This window comes from Hoplias malabaricus, chromosome 16, assembly GCF_029633855.1.
Source record: "Hoplias malabaricus isolate fHopMal1 chromosome 16, fHopMal1.hap1, whole genome shotgun sequence".
Taxonomy (NCBI): domain Eukaryota; kingdom Metazoa; phylum Chordata; class Actinopteri; order Characiformes; family Erythrinidae; genus Hoplias; species Hoplias malabaricus.
The window spans coordinates 16,239,208-16,260,636 of NC_089815.1; the positions used below are offsets into that span (position 1 = coordinate 16,239,208).

General features: G+C 38.6%; 1 protein-coding gene across 8 annotated transcripts in view; it reads right to left on the reverse strand.

The window, feature by feature from the left end:
- Positions 1–21,429, reverse strand: part of patj (PATJ crumbs cell polarity complex component) — a 177,515-nt gene that overhangs the window by 16,516 nt on the left and 139,570 nt on the right. For 7 of the 8 annotated variants that reach the window (XM_066647665.1, XM_066647664.1, XM_066647662.1 and 4 more), the window contains 10 exons: positions 19,100–19,172; positions 17,582–17,680; positions 15,572–15,658; positions 14,153–14,221; positions 13,807–13,933; positions 11,415–11,521; positions 9,239–9,322; positions 7,185–7,378; positions 5,581–5,728; positions 1,352–1,438 (listed from right to left, as the gene is read on the reverse strand). In XM_066647665.1, the coding sequence (XP_066503762.1) occupies positions 1,352–1,438; positions 5,581–5,728; positions 7,185–7,378; positions 9,239–9,322; positions 11,415–11,521; positions 13,807–13,933; positions 14,153–14,221; positions 15,572–15,658; positions 17,582–17,680; positions 19,100–19,172 (1,075 nt within the window). The remainder of the gene's footprint in view (positions 1–1,351; positions 1,439–5,580; positions 5,729–7,184; positions 7,379–9,238; positions 9,323–11,414; positions 11,522–13,806; positions 13,934–14,152; positions 14,222–15,571; positions 15,659–17,581; positions 17,681–19,099; positions 19,173–21,429) is intronic. The other variant, XM_066647663.1, reaches the window with a different exon arrangement.

Here is a 21,429-nt window from a genome sequence, read left to right on the forward strand (position 1 = left end):
ACCTTGAATAATCTTAAAATAGTCATAATCTCATAATGAAGAATATTAGATATTGTAACTGAATTTAAAATGTTTTCAGTTAATAACAGATACATGTGCGCAGTAAACAGCTAAAAGTTCATGACTCAAAACATACACCACCACTTATCGTGCAAGGGAGTGCTCCAAAAGAGCAAATATTCTCATGTACGACTTGGTATCAACACAGAAATACAATCACATTCAAACAAATATATGACAACACAAACATTCCAGAGATTCACACACAAAATGGGTGAATGACAACTGTGCACAGCCATAATGTTACAAGCAACTGCGTCAGTGGTCTACAGGGGTTAACTTTAAGTAGAGATGGCAGCAAATGAAAACCCAAGTACTACTGTCTAACTGCTGAAATCCTGGACTAGAAAATGGGGAAAGAAAGAAAAATGGATCCAATTCAATGGAAAATTATGCTTGAAGTATCACTCGTTTATTTTGTACACCAAAACGTTTGTGATTCATTTCTTGGAACAGAATTGAACTGATAAATAATCTGTAGTTTTGCATATACATATGCGTTGGTTCTGTATTGGATATTACAATGCTTTTAAAATCTCATAATAGCTCTATTGCACACACCACATAAATGTTTAATGCCTGATACTTCTTGTTTACTAGAAAAAGTGATGAGAATACTTAACGAGATACTGCACATATGGCTCAAAGGCAACATTATGAAAAACATTACCAAGACGTGTGATGAAGTACATCTGATGACAAAATCCCACTGTTCCATAATATACCTGAGTAGAGCTTGAGAAAATGTCTGAAGTGTAATTTTTGTGTGTATGTGCACTATTTTGTGTAATTACTTTAAATAATTTATGATAATAAGCATAATAAGAAATTATGCTCATTCTATAAACCTGAAGACTCGTCTCAGCACTATACTACAGAAAATGTAACTAATGGGAGTGTTTGTTTAAGCAGGATGAATGAAGTGACATTGTTTAACTAAAAAAAAAGCTTATTTTAAAGCCTGGATCCTTGGCTATTAGAAAGAAAGAAAAATGTTTTTGGTATAAGATGCTATTTAAGGTTTGGTACTGTGCCATCTCTACCATTTACATCCACTTACATCTACTTACACAAACACAAACATGCATGTACACACACATAAAATGAAGTAAAAGAATGTGGCGTAGCATGGGTGAGTAGTATATGCTTGCAAACAGTCATTCATGCAGTGTTTGATGCGAGCGTCCAGCAGTGGTTAGTGTTATGGTTTAGAGAGTGGACAGTCTGGAGCTCCAGTGGAGGAGGAGAGCAGGGAAAGCCCAGCGAGGAGCTTGTGGCTTGGGTTACACACCTGACTTCCCTGCGATGTGCGTCTGGAGGAGATCCAGGAGGCAGCCTTCAGCCGGCCCAACTCCAGCTGCACAGTCCCCCTCACACACTGCAGCAATGTGACAGTGCATGGAGTGTGACCCACACACTTATACATATTCATACACACATACACCGATCAGCCATATCATTATGACCACCTCCTTGTTTCTACACTCACTGTGAAATCTGAGTTCCACTGACAATACAGTGACAATACTGAGTTCCACTGACAATACAGGAGTACTTTGAAGTTTTATTATTACAGACTATAGTCAATTTATTGCTCTTTAAATTTTATTTTCCCCCTTTCACCCTATTATTCAATTATCAGGACCACCACAGAGAGCAGGTATGATTTGGGTGGTGGATCATTCTCAGCTCTTCAGTGACACTGACGTGGTGTGTTAGTGTGTGTTGTGCTGGTATGAGTGGATCAGACAAAGCAGTGCTGCTGGAGTTTTTAAACACAGTGTCCGCTAACTGTCCACTCTGTTAGACGCACCCACCTTGTTTGTCCACCTCGGTAGATGTAAAGCCAGAGACAGTAGCTCAACTGTCGCTGCATAGATTCTGTTGGTCATCCTCTAGTCTTCTATCAGTGGACGCAGGATTCTGTTGGTTGGATATTTTTGGTTTAATTGACTATTCTCAGTCCAGCAGTGACACTGATGGCTTTAAAACTCCAGCAGCCGTGCTGCATCTGATCCACTCGTACCTGCACGTATACTGCACATACAACACACCACCACCACCACATCAGTGTCACTGCATTGCTGACAATGACCCACCAGCCAAATCATAACTGCTCATTTAAGAACAGGGTGAAAGGGGGGAAATACAGTATACAGAGCATAAACGGAATATAGTCTGTAATTCTAAAACTACAAAGTGCTCCTAAATGGTTAGTGTTACTGAGTGTAGAAATAAGAAAATGGTCACAATACTATGCTTGATCTGTGTATACTCACGTACAAAAAAACAAGCCATTCCCAAAATGGCAAAACATGCACTTACAGTAACTTAACAATAACTTAAGAGTATTGACAATATTGTTACTGTCAATAACACTAGACCATCGCAGACAGAATTTGGAGTAAAGGAGAACATTCCAGAAAGGCTTTGAAGTACAGTTATATATTGCTGAAAGTCTTGGTTTTGAGTAAAGGAAAATATTTCAAAAAGACAGATAGTCACTACTGGAAGGACAAACATTACATTTCAACAAGACAACGTTCACACTGCAGACATCACCTAGAATTAAGCTTGAAACTAAGTCCATCAGGCTCTTGTTGTGACGTATTTGTTTAATTCCTGCTAATGTTTTGCAGTTGTGAGCTTTTTCGGTTAATGGGAGTGTGGTGTCTCTTTCAACGCATATACACTCAGACACTTACACAGGGAAACCACTCCATGATATCATAATTGTATCTGCATAATATATCTGCTATCCCTTACACTCTACACACACAAAAGACATGTTCTGTGCGATTTTAGACATATAAAGCAGTAAAAAGCTGGGATATGTGAAATCCAGTCCAATCAAGCCTCATGCACATGGATCTATTAGTGATGATAAAACTGAATAAATAACTGAATATCAGAATAAAGTGGGTGGCTAGGGGCTTATGCTATGGAAACCACTATAATTTTGGTATGATTTTTCAGTTTTATGGCCTTTGATTAGTGTTCAGGAGAATGCATTAATCACAATGTCAATTAAAATCAAATCCTGACCTCATGCTCCATCTATAAATATGTGCACTGCCCTCCTCTTCTGTAATGAAAATGGATTGTAGGTAGTGCAAAAACCACAACACAGTTTCTATGTGTTAAGCACGCTGCACCACAACTTTACTTATATTAGCTTTATAGTTCAGCACTAGCCGAACTGCTGAACCTCTTTAAATTTACTCACGCTTAAAGGAGCTATCAGTCATTTTCTCTAGCAGATTTTCTTCATGTGTCTAATCCACTCGCACCAGTACAACACACAGTAACACACCACCACCACGTCATTGTCACCATCAAAATAATACCTGCTCTGTGGTGGCCCTGGAGGGTCCATTAAAGAACAGGGTGAATCTGGGCACTCAACGTATGCAGTCAACCCTACAAGTAAACCCTAACCCTAGTCTGTAATTGTAAAACTACAAAGTGCTCCTGTTTGCTCAATGGGCATGAGAATAGACAGTGGTCATAATGTTATGGTTGATCAATGTGTAGCAGTTGAACATAGGGCTGCGCAATTAATTGAAATTGAATCAAAATTGATATTCAGAACGTCTAATCGACGTAATCTCACCCATATCAATTAAATCGAGTGTAAAAAAAAATTCTGTTCATCCTATTTTAATCATGGCTGCCCCCATGTGGCGGATCCACTTTATGGAATATAAATAGGTAAATTCAATGCCTGGAAAACTATTTGGTTATTCATCTCATGTGACTTGCAATAAAAAAAAAATACAATAAAATAAAAAATAATCATTGACATCATAAATACTTTTGGTTTAGTTGTGATAGTAAAAATGACTGACTGTTCCTTTTAAGTCTTTAACAGAAAGCTTCACCTTTTTGAGTGAACTTGCTCTCACTATATTTCAGACTCTTTCTCTTTCATAAACACACACACACCCTCTGACGTCCTCTAGCACTGTAGGCTATAGTGCCTGCACATTCATATATAGCACAAAGCCAAGAGCACTGAGCTGAGCTACACTGCAAACACATCCAAAAATAACATGGATTCAACACAAAAACAAGGGGCTGACACATTTCTGGTAAACAACACACAATGAGTAAAAGTACTCTCTTAAAAACTGCTCGAGTACAATACAAAAGTACCAAATAAAAAAAACAAGAACTGAGTAACTTGTAGGATTGCGCTAGAACTTCTTCTTAAAACAATATAATTACAGGAGCTAATGATGCTACTCTTTTCTTTTTGACCGAAAATAAAATGATAAACCACAAAAGTCAGTGATGTGATCAGTTCCAGAGCAGCACAGAAACAGTTACCAATGAAACTCAAGAAGTGAAACAAAGTCTAAAATGTGATCAGTGACTAAACTTTATTAACTGTTTTAGTAAAAAATAAATAAATAAATAAATAAATAAAGCAGATTATTTTCTCAATTATTTACTGTGTAATTGAAAATAAAGTACAAAACCGTCAAAGTGGTCACAGGACGCTGCCCACGGGACACTGTTGGCTGCATATTTTTGGTTGGTGGACTTTTCTCAGTCCAGCAGTGATACTGGGGTGTTTAAAAACTCCAGAAGCACTGCTGTGTCTGATCCACTCATACCAGCGCAATACACACACACAATGATCCACCACCCAAATCATATCTGCTCTGTGGTGGTCCTGATCATGGAAGACTAAGGTGAAAGGGCACAAACTAAGTGTGCAGAGCAACAGATGGACTACCGTCTGTAACTGTAGAACTACAAAATGCTACTATATAGTCAGTGGAGCTGAGAGAATGGACCATGAATGCAGAAAATTAAGAGGTGGTCATAATTTATGAATGATAATGTGTATGTTTATATTTTAATTGCATTCTATATCATCAGTACCAGAACAAAACCTCCATGTAGAGAGAAGAGCAATCAGTAAACTGCTGACCATCATGAACAATGCTGACCACCCTCTGCACTGTGCCATCATCAGGCACAGGAGCAAATTCAGCAGCACACTGCTGCCCCAGTCATGCTCTATGGGCAGACCCAGGAGGTCCTTTGTCCCTCAGGCCATTAGACTGTTCAACACAGATCTATCTAGCTATGTATCTATATCCATTTTCCACCTCTTTGAAGACTTCACTGTTTCACTGATATTACAATCAAATTACTATATGGAATCTACATAAAATCAATATTAAGATCAAGATCAAGATGTATATTAATACTAAATTTGAGTAAGTAATACATATATCAGAAAAATGAGGAGTGGAATTTTGCTCCTGATAATTAATTTCTCAAATGTCACTCAATGACAGCTCTCATTCGGCATATCAATGGGGTCACCTAGTGGTTACTTAGTGCAACTGCAGCTCTGACTAAATCTGCTGTAATCCTGTTTGGGCCGCAGTGTGTCATTGTTGTTGTCGTTGTCATGTTGGCTGTAAGCAGGGTTTAAGGCAGGGTTTAAAGCAGGGTTTAAGGCAGGGTTTAAAGCAGGGTTTAAGGGTTTAGGCTGAGCTTTACCTTGAGGACAGCAGCGACGGTCTCCTGAGAGGCCTGTCTCATGTCCTCTCTGTCCACCGAGAGGATCTGATCTCCCTGCATCAGCCTCCCGTCCACATCGGCTGCTCCTCCTTTAACTACATCTGAAATGAAGACACCTGAGCCACTTCTGAGAGAGAGAGAGAGAGAGAGAGAGAGAGAGAGAGAGAGGGATACTCCAATGTATGGTTTAAGATAACTTCCCACAGGCTTCGATGAGGCACAGAACAAGATATCAAAAACCTCAAATGTCACTGCTGTCCAAACAAAAACCTTGTATCTACATTTTGTTGTTTTCATTTTTTACACAATTAGGTAAAAAATTCCAAGGACCAGCACAAGGGTGTTTCTAGATTATTTGTTGCACTGAGGCACACACAGCTGTACACATCTGTTTCCCAATCAGATGTAGGGACACAAGTGCATCTAGTAAATATCCTTTGAAATAGATTTATTCATTTAAAACTAAAGTGGACTTTACACTTCCATGAATACATAATAAATTAAGAAAATGAATATAAAATTAACACAGATAATAGAGAATATTGTTACATTATTTTTGAACTTTCATTTTTTATGTGCACTTTCTTGAAGATATAAAAGCAGAAATAGTACAAATCTCCTCAGTTTTTCTGCTTGTAATATTTTATATTTTTAAGCCTAGCCCCTTTTACACTTTTAATGATAAAATATATATATTTATACAGTTTTAAAGATACAATAGGTACGATTTTTTTTTGCTTCTGAGGCTCTGCCCTAGCGAATTTCATTTTTACAGCCCTGCACTGAAAATAATGGGGAGGGGAAGACCAAGTTGTTTCCTACCCTCTTCCGTTTCTGCAGGTCTGAGCCAGGTTTAACAATGACACAAAGACAGTGAAGCACCACAATGATATTGAAGCTGTAATTTTAAAGAGAACATATCAAAGAGTGTTCCTTTAAGAGGCTATAACCAAAACATATAGACAGCTAAGACATAAACATTGCTGCCCTCTCTGTTTTGTGGCCATTATTCCATGCACCAGGCTCTGACTGAAATTGTTAGCAGCTCAGGTTTTTGGAAAGATGATGGGGCATTATGGGAAATTTAGTGTCTGTTGTGTTGTGAAGTCAGTTTTAGCCTAGACAGTGGGATGATAACTGACTTTTATTTACGTTGGCTTATGTCTGTAGTCATGAACGATTTAGCTTATGCATTAAAAATGACCTAGTGAAAACTGTTAACAAAATTTCTTTACATTTTTAAAATTTCTTTCTCTGCTTTCTACAAATGATCTAAAGTTACAAGAGTTTACCAAAGCTGATACAGCCAGAAAATTATCTGTGCCAGGGTCTATATGTTATAATCTCATTAAGAATTCATACAGTAATCTAAGTGAACTGTTGTTTTTATTACATACTAAAGAACCCAGAAAATGGCAAAATGTGAAAGAATTACATCAGCGGGTGATGTATGTCTTTCTTTTTATTCTTAATATTCTAATTAAAACTGAATAATTACCTAACACTTTGCCTCAGATTTATCCATTCTTTTTAATTTACAATGTGTCAGGCATGCTGGCTATTTCCAGGACCTGGTTTATTACCTTTTGCCCACGATGCTGAGACCCAGGCCCCGGCCGCTCTTCTTCTGTAGCTCCACAGTGAACACATCCAGGTTCTCCTCATCTCTGTACTGTGCCTCGTCCCGCAGAATAGTCAGGCGCACTTTAGATGGAGTTTGCCTTAGTGCCGCTATGGCATCTTCATGTGCGACACTGCGCAGATCCACACCATTCACCTGCAGAGGGCAGCAGAGAGGGGGACATACAGGTAAGACTTCGGGTGTCCCTATGGAGAGAGATTAGTCTCAAAATACTTTACAAATGCGTAAATGTTAATCCACAAATTAAACACAAGTCACAAATATGTTTCACTGTTTACAAATGAATACATCCCAATCTGTTCATTTCCTCTCGCTGGTTTTTGAATATTGAGACTTTCCTTTCGCATTTCACTCGATCCAAATACAAATGGTGCCTGACCCACAAACGTGGCCAGCAGGCGAGTGAGCCACCGCTAGGTGGCACTGTTGTTTCCTCCAGTGTTTCAGGACTGACCTGTTGCCCTCAGGGCCGCAGCAAAACAACCCCCTGTAGGCGGGATTGTGACTCCATTGGCTGCCGCAATAAATGATTGACAACTACCTCTGGACGCTGATTGGCTAAATAATAGTGATGACCAATGAGAAGCGCATATTTTGTTTTGGAGCCCTGGGGTATCTGCCCCTCCCTTCGTCTGAGGGAGAGCATCTGTCTGAAACAAAACACCTGTTTTAACAATCCAAACTCAAAAATACGGAACCGTACCTTGCGTCCCGTATCAGTCCAATACACAACACGGCGTTTGGTGTCCAAGTATGGGATGATTTTATAGTATTTTATTTGAGAACCCTAGTCTAATTAGGGAAGTTCCGCTGGACTTTAACGTCATTAAATTTAGGGCACCTTCAAAAGTGTTCTACAGTGATACCCCACTCCTAACTGTCTGTGATATAAAGCTGAATTCAGAGGCTTGGGCAGCTTCCACACTAAATGTTGCGCAAATGTGTTTCCATTTAAATTGGTCCCACACGTCCTAAAATTTGTGTATCAGGCTGCATTTGTATTTAGACTGAGTGAAATTCGAAAGGAAAATCTCAAAATCCAAAAACCCGCGGGAGGAAATGAACAAATGCACATCACGGAAAACACAAGTGACTTGATTCACAAATGCAGATTCAACAATTTACAAATACATTTTAAAAACCGAGACTTGGAATTTACAAATATATGCAATGTACATTTAAACAAAATTATTGATTTTCACAGAAAATTTTGATTTATTTTTTAAACCCAAACACATGAATTTATGAATGTAACTGTACTTGTACACATTGCACACCGTGAGACACAGATTGGGATGTATTCATTTGTGAACAGTGAAACATATTTGTGATTTGTTTAATTCGTGGATTAAGGTTTATGCATTTGTAAACCATTCTGAGACTAATCTCTCTCCATAAACTTTCTACACTTAATAATTTGATAACAGCACAAAATCAGTTTGTGTGTGTAATCGTATCAACATGTTTACATGCACCTGGGAATTCAGTTAATGTAAAAACTCCCATTTACATGAATCCAGCAATAATCAGATTCCTGCCTTTCATACAGTTAGTACTCTCCAGATTTCAGAGTCAGTTCCATCTACAGCAAAAATAAGTCAATATTACCCACAGATGGAGCAGGAACAGGGCAATATCCTCATCTTTGTTCATGGTTTTCAACCTGTGGAGTTCTATTTTTTGTCTAATGTTTTTTAATTTACATCGCGAGAGTCACCTTTAAGCAGCACACTTAAATATCAGGGGAACCACTGAAAGCATATTTAACTGGACAGGAAAAATAAATATCCTGATGCATGATTCCTGTTTCTGTACATTTAACCTTGTGTTGTTACTTCTGTCCAGCAGATGGAAGCATTGGTTCAGCTGTTGAATTGATAACAACTCTTAAATCAGGAGCAACAGGGCACACATCTCTGCTCTCTCCTCATGGGGACATGTGGAGCACAGCTGTTAGAGAGATGTTGAGTCATTGCTTATGATTGTCCCTCTCACCTCTAAGATCTGATCTCCTGCCCACAGTCTCCCGTCCCGTGCTGCTGCTCCTTCCTCATACACTTCATGGATTACTATGGCGTCCTGCAAAGAAAGAGAGAGAGACCGAGAAAACAGAGAGTCAAAGACAGAAAATATGAGTTACCCACACTTTGGGTGTCTCGCACAAGGATTCTTGCTGTCATTAAGTAAAATGGTTACCCAAGTTAGGAACCACATCCCAGTTTGTCATGCGGAAAGCTGCAGCATCCCTACACTACACCAAATGCTCTGATGATGCATTAAGATACTGTCAAAATCAGAGTCAATATGAAACAGAAAGACAAACAGAGATAAAGCCACAAGGACAACTGACAGAAATGTTAAAGAAGCCTCTCGGCAAAAGCAAAGAGTCTTATAATGAAACAGATACACAGTTATCTTTCCCAGATGAAATCCTCTGTATGCCCCAGGGCTTTTCTCTGTCAGATCAGAGCAGGTCTTCTGAGAGCACAGCTGGCCCACTGAGCTGAAATGAGGTGAATACTGATTGCAGCTAAGTGAGTGTGAGCAGTGTGAGGATGGAGGCAGATTCTGGGATGGCTGTAGAGGGAAAGGTTCCGTGAAATGATTATACACTGGACAGTTCTGTAGACAGTACTATATAGAGTTCTGTGTATCATGAGCATTTGTTTTTTCCTATTAAGGGCAATGCATATAAGATGCAGTACGAAATCCCCAAATGAAGCACATTTTGCTTCTAAATTTGTTTCAGAGAGGGCAGCTATGTTTAAAATATGTTTAATGCAGACCCTCTGATTATATCCCAGCCACTAATGGCTGTATCATAACATGAAGAGGAATCACTGGGGGAAGAAATAAGGTTTACAGGATCCTCACAGAGCAGGTATGATTTCGTGGTGGTGTTTGTTTGTTGTGTTGATACGAGTGGATCAGACACAGCAGTGCTGCTGGAGTTTTTAACCCCCAGTGTCTGACAGAGGATAATCCACCACAGGGGCACTTTCAGAGATTTTGGGCCCCATAAAAAATATCATAATGGGTCTTCCGTCTATTCTCTGCCCAGGAAGGTGGGGTTGGGGGGGATGTTTTTTATTTATGAATTTATTTACTTATAAAGCATGAAATAAGCTTGGGTCACGCTAAATTCCAAATTTTCCTTAAAGTGACAGAGTAGAAGTCTATGTAGGATGGGGATGTGTTCTGGCCCAACCTACGTAAGTTCTTCAAAGTGCCCCTGGTGCACAGTTGATGTTTTCCATATAGTTGCAAATGGAGTTGAATCTTTCGAATAATGAAGACTGAGAAGCACATTAGCAAAATTAATAATAATAATAATAATAATAATAATAATCTTTATTTGTATACAACCTTTCATACAAAAGGTAAAAAGCTAAAAGTGCTTTACAGAGATTACAGAGAAATTTGAATTGAAATTTGGGACAAATTACATATGCAAAGTAACAGAAGCACTACAATCTGTAATTGTAGAACTACACAGTGCTCCTGTGGGGTCAGTGGAGCCGAGAGAATGGACAGTGAGTGTAGAAACAAAGAGGTGGTAATAATTGCATGGTTGATCTATGTATATTTATGGTATATTGTATAGCCATGTTGTATAAATATAATGTTTACAGTGTTTCATTTCTGCATTTATATTCATTTACAGTAGTGTTTGCTGCTCTTTCTTAAGCAAATATTTCTTGTACCTGTCAACATAGATGTTGTGAGAAGTAATATAAAAAAAGATGACTTTGACTTTGATAAACTTCCAAAAATGATCATGATTTTAGTGCATGCCTTACATTTATGAGACAGTGGTGTGCATGACAACAACAGATGAAAGTTTCTTTTGGCATCTTTTCCAATGTACTAACATCAGTAATCATAATGAGGGAGCTGCAGTACTCCTATCAGAATTGACAAAAGCCTTCTTACTGTTTAAGTCAATTCTGTCAAGTGAAATTGATTCACTACCAGTAGACTATTCTTATTGTGTCGAGCATATATAAAACGGACAAACAAATATATCTACTTTTATATTCAGATAAAATTATATATTATATGTTATATATATAACATGGAATAGAAATATATAATAATATATGGAATGGAATAGAAACATGAATTATAACTAGTCGTAAAGATTTTTAGGGTAGGCGATTGTGTTCAGTACCAGTTGTGTATCTTTGCCTCCAACTATACTTAGGCCCAGTCCAGAACGACCCTTAGAGATCTCTATCACTGTCTCCTGACCTGGAACTATAGGACATGTAGCAGGGTCTGCAAAAGACAGAAAAAGAAAGAAATTATGTGAGATCGAAATTACCAGAAAAAATCTCTACTCTCTACTACAAACTCTTGAATCATATGGAACAAAACCAATATACTTTTAAAAGTGCTGGTATTTAAAAGGTCTTAAGAACTTAATAAAAAGCCAAATTTTACATGTTTCTATTTTATGTTATATGCAACATTAACACTGAAAATAACAACTGAGCTTCGGCTTCCTCCCATGGTCTAAAAATACACGTTGGTATGCAGATTGGCTATTCAAAAGTGTCAAGAGTGAATTTGTAAGTGTATGTTGCCCTGTGAAAGACTGGTGCCCCCTCTAGGATGTGTTCCTTGTGACCAGTGATTACGTGACATTAAATATGATAGGCGTTTACAGACGTTGAATGAATGAATAACAAAACTGAATTCAAAGATCAATAGGTAATGTTGCATTAGAGAATGACCACTCAAAAGAAATATAGACAACAAAATAATGGTGATACCAGAGGAAAATATGTTGATATGAGTTGTGCCTTAAGCATTAAAGACATTAAAGACAGATATACAGTGTCTATATACAGTGACTATAAAATATGTAAAAACAGTGAAAAATAACTGCAGATTAAAGTATTTACTTAAAGGCAGTGTCTACTATTGTGGAGAACTGCAGGTCTCTTGGTTTGTTTATGTTCAGAAGCTCCACGTCTCTTAATGTGGAATGGTATTTTTGAGGGGGATAACGACTGTTGTTTGTACGTGGTTGTTTAACTTCTCTGTAAGTTTTTATTCATTGCTTGAATTACCACAGAAACTCGTTTGTAACTTGAGTGGTTCAGTTCTCTCTTTGCCATAAGCAGAGAGAGAGAAAGCCTAGAATGCTTGACTAACCCACTAAGTTTTTTTTATATGTTTACTGATCCTGAGGATTTGTAAACACACTAGAACGGTTTCCAGCATGCAAACAGACTGGAGAGCTGGCATATGATGAGAAAACATCTGAATTTTATAAAAAGTGTTTTTTGTTCACAGTAGTAGAAATACTCTTTAAGTCTCACAGTCTAAACAAAAAAATGTAGCCAATCCACCTACCAACGTGTGTTGTTTTTGGACCGTGCGAGGAAACTGGAGATCCCAGAGGAAACCCACACAGACACAGGAAGAAGAACACATTTATTGGACATTACTGATGAAAATTGCAACTTGGTTCAGTTAGTGGAAAAGCAAGTGATTCTTACATTCATTCATTCATTTATTCATTATCTGTAAGCGCTTATCCAGTTCAGGGTCGCGGTGGGTCCGGAGCCTACCTGGAATCATTGGGTGCAAGACGGGAATACATCCTGGAGTGGGCACCATCCTTCACAGGACCCTGGTGCTGTGTGACTGCGACACTACCTGCTGCGCCACTGTGCTGCTCCGGTGATTCTTACACTTAAGTTAATTTTACCCCCCTCTGAATATAATGTTCCTAAGTTATATGAGCCAATGAGAAAAGTTTAAAACAATGTCTTGTACAAATATCATATAATTCTTAAAAAAGAAGGTTTTTCAAGGTTTTTTTTAGTAAAGGAGATGGCTCAACTTAGAACCAAGGGCTCTACCATTTGAAATCCAACTTGTTACAACAGAAGAACCATTTTTAGTGCATATACACCATATTCTCTATGAATTTGAAGAACCATTTCACAACACAGCTGATTGTGTGTAGTACACATGGCTCTATAATATCACTTAAATGGGTCCTTCTGTTGTAACAACCAGACTTCGTAACAATAGTAGAGCCCTTTTTAGTGCTATACAGAATCACCATTATCAGGTGCTCACACTTTGTTTTATTAATCTGAAGAACCATTTCATCAGGGAAAGATACATTTCAAAATGGAAGTGGTTCTAACTAGAGCCATCACATTAACTAATGAATCATAGAAGAACCCAATTTTTTAAGAGTGTACGTTCACATTTATATTTCGTAATGGCTATTTTATACAGTACTAGTAGACATTTCCCTTCTCCTCTTATTTTCGACTCATCTGTTTGTTTTATGTACAGTATGTTCACTCTAATTCTGCAATCTCCTTTCAGATGAGTAAAGTGTTATCTTAAAAAGAACCAGTTGTGATTACAGAGAGTAGCGCAAGTAATATAAATGAATAATTTCATATTTGATCATTTGACAGCACTAATACTATGAATTAATGTAGTACAGTAATCTTAAAAGAGAGTTTGGTCTAATAATGCTGATGGTCTGCAGGTGTTATTATGGTCAATAACAGATCTCTGCTCTATAGTACCTTTGCTGCAGAACTCAAAGTCTGGACTGGTACTCGACAGAGGAACCGAAGCTAAAGGTGCTGGCATTTCCACAGAGCCTGCTGGGAGTTTGCTAGAGTTTCTTAGACTTTTTGGAAGACTGGGCGTCTACAAAAACACACACACACACACACACACACACACACACACACACACACACACACAATTACAAAGAGATTATATAACTCTGCTAAAATCATCGAACCCCAGTTCCCCATCTGAACTTGCTATATTCCCACATTCCCGAAAACGTTCACAAACTCTTCACTTTGAACACCAAAGAGGTCACCTCAATCCCGCTTAACATTTCTCTGACTTTATACCCACCTTCTCCAAAGTATGTCTGGAGGCGCTCTCACTCACAGATTCCACCCCTCTCTCGGAAGGCTTCAGCTTCTAAAAGCATGTGTAAACATCAGCTCACTAAACTCATAAAAAAATCGAATAAATCTAAATAATCTAATAATAAAGTAAGGCTTAGCAATACAGCAAAAATGATAATTATATTAAATACTACACATGTTGATGATGATAACAAAAATGTTACACATATATATGACAATTCCAGAGTGGTCTTCATTACTTCTATAACTTAAAGGAACATGAAATTATGTTTACCAACTAATGTAACATACAGTATTTATGAAAGCAATTCTGTAATATTTTAACATTATTTCCTGTAAAATACCACTAACATGAGATGAAGAATCAAAATGCTTTGTAGACCCTGAATGAACTGGTTTAAACTCCAAAGAGCAGGTCCTTCAAATGGGAGCAACGATGTTAAAAATACACAGACCAGCCATAATATTTGGAACACTACTTTTTTTCTACACTCACTGTTCATTCTATCATCTCCACTAACCAATAAAGAACATTTTGTAGTTCTACAATTACAGACTGTAGTTCATATGTTGCTCTGCATACTTATTTGCTCCATTTAACCATGTTCTTCAGTGGTTAGGATCCCCACAGGAGCAGGTATGATTTGGGTGGTGATTAATTCTCTGTGCTGCAGTGACACTGACATGTTGGTGGTGGGTTAGTGTATGTTGTGCTGGTGGGTCAAACACAGCAGTGCTGCTTGAGTTTTTAAAGCCTACAGTGTCACTGCTGAACTGAAAATAGTACACCAACTAAAACTATTCAGCCAGCAGCTCCCTGTGGGCACCGTCCTGTGTCCACTGATGAAGGACTAGAGGACAACCAACACAAACTGTGCAGCAACAGATGCGTTACTGTTTCTGACTACATCTAAAAGGTGGACACAGTGTTAAAAGGAACACTATGTAAGATTTGAATTCATTCATTTTTACAGCAGTGCACTGAAATCATGTGGATGGGGAGTGTGGGAGGATTGTGTCCTACCGTCCTTAAAAAAACAAAACAAAAACAAAAAAAAAAACCCAGTGTGCAGTGCTGAGAATGATCGATCGCCCTTATCATATACCTGCTCTGTGTGGTCCTCTTGGGGTCATGAGCACTAAAGGTGAAAGGGGACAACCAAAGCAGGCAGAGCAACAGATGACGTAAAATTTGTAACTTAAGTAGAGCTGAGAGGATGGACAGTAAATGTACAAACAAGAAGGTGGTAATAATGTTATGGCTGTTTAGAGTAGGTTTAGTACAGAAGGCTTAGTGTAATATCGCTTTATAAAGGAAGTAAAAACACTAGGGAAATGTACATTTATATTCTTGAATAAAGACATTGTGTAAACAAATCAATACTCGTTGAGTGTTTCTGACCTTAGAGGCTGATTCTCCCTCCTGCAGGCTCTTCTCAGTGGACTCTGGAAGCTCTGGACTAACTGGACTTGCCTCAATTGTCTGCTCCTGGATCAAGTGAAAGTCAGATTGGACAAAAAAAATGGTTAACCTAAGGCAGAAAGACCAAATAATGCCTCATGCACAGTCACAACTGGGTCAGAGCCCCATGTAGGACACGGCTCTGTTTAAAAACCCTGTCTGGACGGATGTGAATGACAATGAGCTGCTGGTTAGAGGCATGAGAGAAAAAGAGGCCTCTGAATCTAGAGCTTGGGCTATTTACACCCACTTTTTCAGATCTGGGTCAGAGAACACATTGTTTTGGAAATCAGCAAGAAAAATAATTTCTCATGGAGCAAGACCAGATTTATTTAAAGCCTCCCCTAAAGCAATAGACTTCCGTGACTGAAAGACTTACTGTTACTAATGTCCAAAAACTAATACTTCCCAATGTAACCAGTGAGGATTGCTCATAATATCAGGTTTAGAACTGGATCTATCTGCCAGTGAGTACTAACTAAACACTTGATACAAAGAAAAGTGGAAGTGGGAATTTCAGGCTTATGCAAGTTAAAAACTCAGAGACTTCAAGGACTATTGAATTCAGGGGTGTTTCACTCTGTGTAATATATTACAATACATGCGAGAGAAAAATCAGATGTGGCTGAGTAAATATACAGCCCAGGCAAGATTAAAAATCAGCCTCGTCTTGGATGAGTCATGTTTTTCTTACGCTTTTCTTCAGTCCAAAAATGTCCAAAATTATTAGCTTCTAGTCTAGTTTATCCTTAGAGTAAAATGATATGGATGCCAAAAATACAGTTTTATTTTGATGTGTTTTTGCTTTGAAAGAGAAGGAGGGAGTGTCCCCTAGCGCATTTATAGCAGCCACCCCTGTTAACTATTAAATGATCCACTTTAAATGCATATGAACATGTCTGTAAAATATACGAAGCAAATTAATTAAAGCCTGATCTCCCACTGCTGTTCAAAATTTTCACTCTGGTATTTCACTTTCTTAAAGTGGGTTGATGAACGCTACACATTTATTACACAAAATTCAAACTAGCAACTCTTGCTGACTGGAGAATACCAAAATTTATTTAGGTTAGTTTTATGGGAACAAAAAATCAGCAGGGGGCGCAGCTGTGGCTGAATTCAGCACCAATACCAGAGCCAGAGATAAACAAGACTCAGGACAGGGTCATTGTTTATCCACTGCTTACAGCTGGTAATTGTACTGACATATGATACATGTGTATAAATGTTGGTGAGTTTCAAACCATCACACTGAGCTTGTGAACAGAGGGAACAGCATAGAAATGCAGCTAAAGCACCCTGTATCATGCTTAACACAGAAGACGCACAAACTCCACATAAAATGCACAAACGCACTTTGCTGTTTTTATTTCCTTTTATTTATTTATATAATATACTGTAAATGCCCCTGCCAAATTCCATTGTGCAATAACACTTTATTTTGCTCTTTCTAGAGCTTCTTCAGCTCGATAAGCCCATGGACACTGCCAGACATCACGCTGAATGACCAAACATTCTTTGGTTCCAGCTGGGAACTCACTTTTCTGATTCAGAAACCAATTTATGTTGGTGGAAACGTGTCGAACGGTTCCAAACAAGGTTTGCAAAAGGGAACAGAACAAATTCCGCATTGGTTGAAAAGGGATTCATGGGATATATTCAGGTGTAAAATTAATGAATAAAAAACTACTTTACCCACAGTCTTAAATCACCTGCCAACTAAAAGAGAACAATTAGAAGGCCAGCTGTTGAAAGCTAATGTATATAAAGAATACATCACTTCCACCAAACATAAACCTTAAAACCACTAATGAATTGTAATGAACTATCATTACAGTTACCACTTCACTTATTGTGTAAAACACAAGATGGAACCTCTAATCTTAGAGTCTGTATCTGCACCTACAGCAGGAAAGAAAGTTTCAGGGGGGATAAAGAAGCAGCACTAACCTTTCTGTGGGACTCTGGGGAACTCTTACTGAGCGTGAGGCTCTCTGGGGGCTGAGGCTTGTCTGCAGGAACTGGAGCTGCTGAGGGACCCTGATGAATCTGAAAAGCATGATCAGAATCTGAATTATTTTCACACATATTGCACTAACACAAGCAGAGGAAAAAAATGAAATAAAAGAAGAATTACTTATTAGAGTTTGAACACTCATTGTCAAAAATAAAAATAAGTGAGGACACATCCCTTCTTTCTCTTGAGAAGCTAACTTGTGACCTCTACCAGAGGTCAGAGATTTGGTCCCTTATCAGAGGAAATTCCCTACAGGGGAATAAATAGTGTGCTCTTGAAATTAGATTTTTACAATTTGTCTTAATTTCCTGAAGGTAACATGTACCATTACACAGGCCAATGCTTTAGATTTCAGTTTTTTTACATAAAGATATACAGTATATTGTACATGCATATATATATATATTTAAAAAATTATAATCCAGCTATATTATACTGTTATGTACTATGTATAGTTATACTATATATGTACTGATTAACCGCACACTGACCAAACAGGAGCACTTTGTAGTTCTGCCGTTACAAACTGTATTCCAATCTATACATTGCTTTACTTTGTTTGTCCAATTTCACCCTGTTCTTCAATGGTCAGGACTCCCACTGCACCCCACAGGGAATGTACAATTTGGGTGGTGGATTATTCTCAGCACTGCGGTGACACTGATGTGATGGCGGTGTGTTAGTGTGTGTTGTGCTGGTATGAGTGGATCAGACACAGAAGTGCTGCTAGAGTTGTTAAAGCTCTCTGTGACACTGATAATGTGGACTTATTTGTCATTGTAATGCATACATCAAAATGTGTCTTCCGCATTTAACGTATCTGTGGCAGTGAACACATATACATACTAGTGCACTAGGGGCTGTGAACACACACCCAGAGTTCAGTGCCTTGCTCAAGGGCACTCCAGCCGTGGATGTTCCCACCGGTTTTGGGGACTGAACTGGCAACTTTGCGATACCAAGCCGGTCCTCTGACCATTAGGCCACAGCTGACCACAAATCTATTCCTAATCTGCTGGATTGAGAATAGTCCACCAACCAAAAGCTTCCAGCCAAAAACATCCTGTGGGCTGTCCTTTGTCCACTGATGAACAAGAGGACGACCATCAAAAACTGTGCCACAACACATGAGCTACTGTCTCTGACTTTACATCTTGTAGATGTAGATGCACCTCATTGGTAGGTGTGTCTAACAGAGTGGACAGTGAATGGACACAGGGTTTAAAAACTCCAGAAACACTGCTGTGTCTGATCCACTCTGCACCACCGCAACACACATTACCACTACATCAGTGTCACTGCAGCGCTGAGAATGATCCACCACCCAACTCATACATGCTCTGTGGTGGTCCTTTGGGGGTCCTGACAATTAAAGAACAGGCTGAAAGGGCAGAAATAAAGAAGTAAATTATACAGAGTAACAAAAAGGCACATATCAAAATCTACTGCACCTCATTAACTGGCAGAAAGGAAGACTGGGAGGTAACAGGTGGGACTGCCATTTGATTGAGTGCATCTTCATTCCTGTCGAAAGGAAAGAAATATTAAGATTGCAGAATGTCAGCGGGCATCTGGGAGATCAGAGCATTAGCTGAAATCACATCCCATACATCAAAGGTCAGAAGTAGGAGTGCTCGACTAATGCATTTATTCCTGAATATGTTTAACGGTGGACAGTTTGTACTGGGCATTTTCCAAGCTTGAGGCAGCTTGACTGATCTAAAAAGCATCACTGAGAACTGTATGTTTAAGTAGTAAAAATCTTTTTTACCAGATAAATTAGTAAACGATATTTATGGAAGCCATTCACATAGGAAGAAGAATCAAATTGCTTTGTAGTCTATAAATGATCCAATTAAGGTTCCAAAAAGCCCCAAATTACGTTAGCCATGTTCAACATATTTTTGGTATATCTAGCCCCTCTCACATATTGTCACAGTCCAATACAAAACATGTATGTCCAAAATTGCAGTTTTACAGAACAAGGAAAATCCTTTAGAACATTTCTATTGTTTCATTCATCATGAAGTCAGTGATGATATGCAGGGTAACCCAGAAATGTTCCAGACAAAAACTTTCCTTGGAGGATTTGAATGTGAGAGTTCAAAGGCCTGTAGCAGTTTTACCAGACCTTACATGGACTTTTTTCCTGCCAGCCACCTTGTACAAAGTCTGGGTCATGTCTGAGCGAGCCCTTATCCCCTTTTACACATGCACGGTAACCCAGAAAAAAGCAAGACAGGTAACCCACAGCGTACCAGGAGCTGTATGTGTGAAAGCAAACACCCCTAACATTTGTCCTGGATTTTATCCTGCTAGGGCCCTAGTAGACACTCCAGGGCAAGTCAGAGTGAGTGCATGTGTGAACAGAGCCACTAAAGTCCTGGAGAATTCACTGCATCACCTGCATATGCCCCACAGGTGCAGCCCCATGTCTAAAACTCACAGAGCATCTCGAGCTGTGAGAACGCACCCAGCAAAGGAAAAATCTGTGTGCTACATGTGTGAAAGGATCTTCCTCAAAATCTCTGGAGTTTCTCTGAAGTTCATGTGAGAAAATGGCTCTTGTGTGAAGAGCCAATAATATTCCAGAGAATTCACAATTGAATTAATGCTGTGCCTCCTGCATGCACTGCACAGGTACAGCCCCATGCCTAAACCACTTGGAACATATCCTGTGGTGGGAACACAGGGCTTCTGACACATCCAGGCCAATATATATCATTTCATAAAGAAGAATCACTGGAAAAAGATTTAAGGACTCCTTCAATACCAATTTCATATATTAATATAGTAACTTTTCAATCATGTCCAAGTGTTAAAACCCTTTTGCCATATTCGGGTGTTTTTGTAAATTTTTCCATTCAAGTTTTTACTTGCATATTCAAAATTCTCAAAAACTCGGTGGATGGAAAACCTACTATAAAAAAGGAGAAAATATAGACAGCACTCAGGAACTGGATTAAGTGAATACCTAGTTGTTAGTTTGCTTTCGGACAAGGACAAGCTCCTTAAATTGTAGACACTAGGTATTTATTTTTATAAAATCTCATCTTTAACTCAACAATGCTTGTGCTATTGTAGGAGTAAGACCTTTTGCTTATTTGTTCTTGCATGCCCTACTCCTCATTCCCAACAAGAATTGAGAGAACCCTACATCTAGGTATCACTGAGGGTTAGGGTTAAGGGGGAAATGGGATTCACCCTTGGGCTTGCTAGTTGACATCTATTCACTAGCCTGTGATTCACTCTATTTGTGATCACAGAAAGACGCCAGAGAGGATTCCATAAGAGTTACCTTATGCATTATATGGCCAAAAGAATGTGAACACCTGCTTATCCAACATTTCTTCTGAAATCTAAGGCAAAGATTCTTCTCAGCACTCAGGAACTGGATTAAGTGAATACCTAGTTGTTAGCTTGCTTTCGGACAAGGACAAGCTCCTTAGATTATAGATACTAGGTTTATTTTTTTTTCTTTTAACTCAACATTTATTTATTCTTTTAACTCAACAATGCTTGTGCTATATTAGGAGTAAGACCTTTTGCTTATTTGTTCTTGCATGGACTTAAACACATTTTACTGAGAGGTTCACAGAAAATCGCTTTCTTTTACACCATAATTCTATTTATTAAATCAATACCATATTGTTTCTGGTTAAAAACGGCTGCTCAATGCAAATGTACTAGAGCCGAAATATCAGTTACAGTCCCTAGAACAAGGTTTACAGGAGTCTTTGTGTGTTAAACCCATTGGATTCACTGGATCTGTTCCCTACGC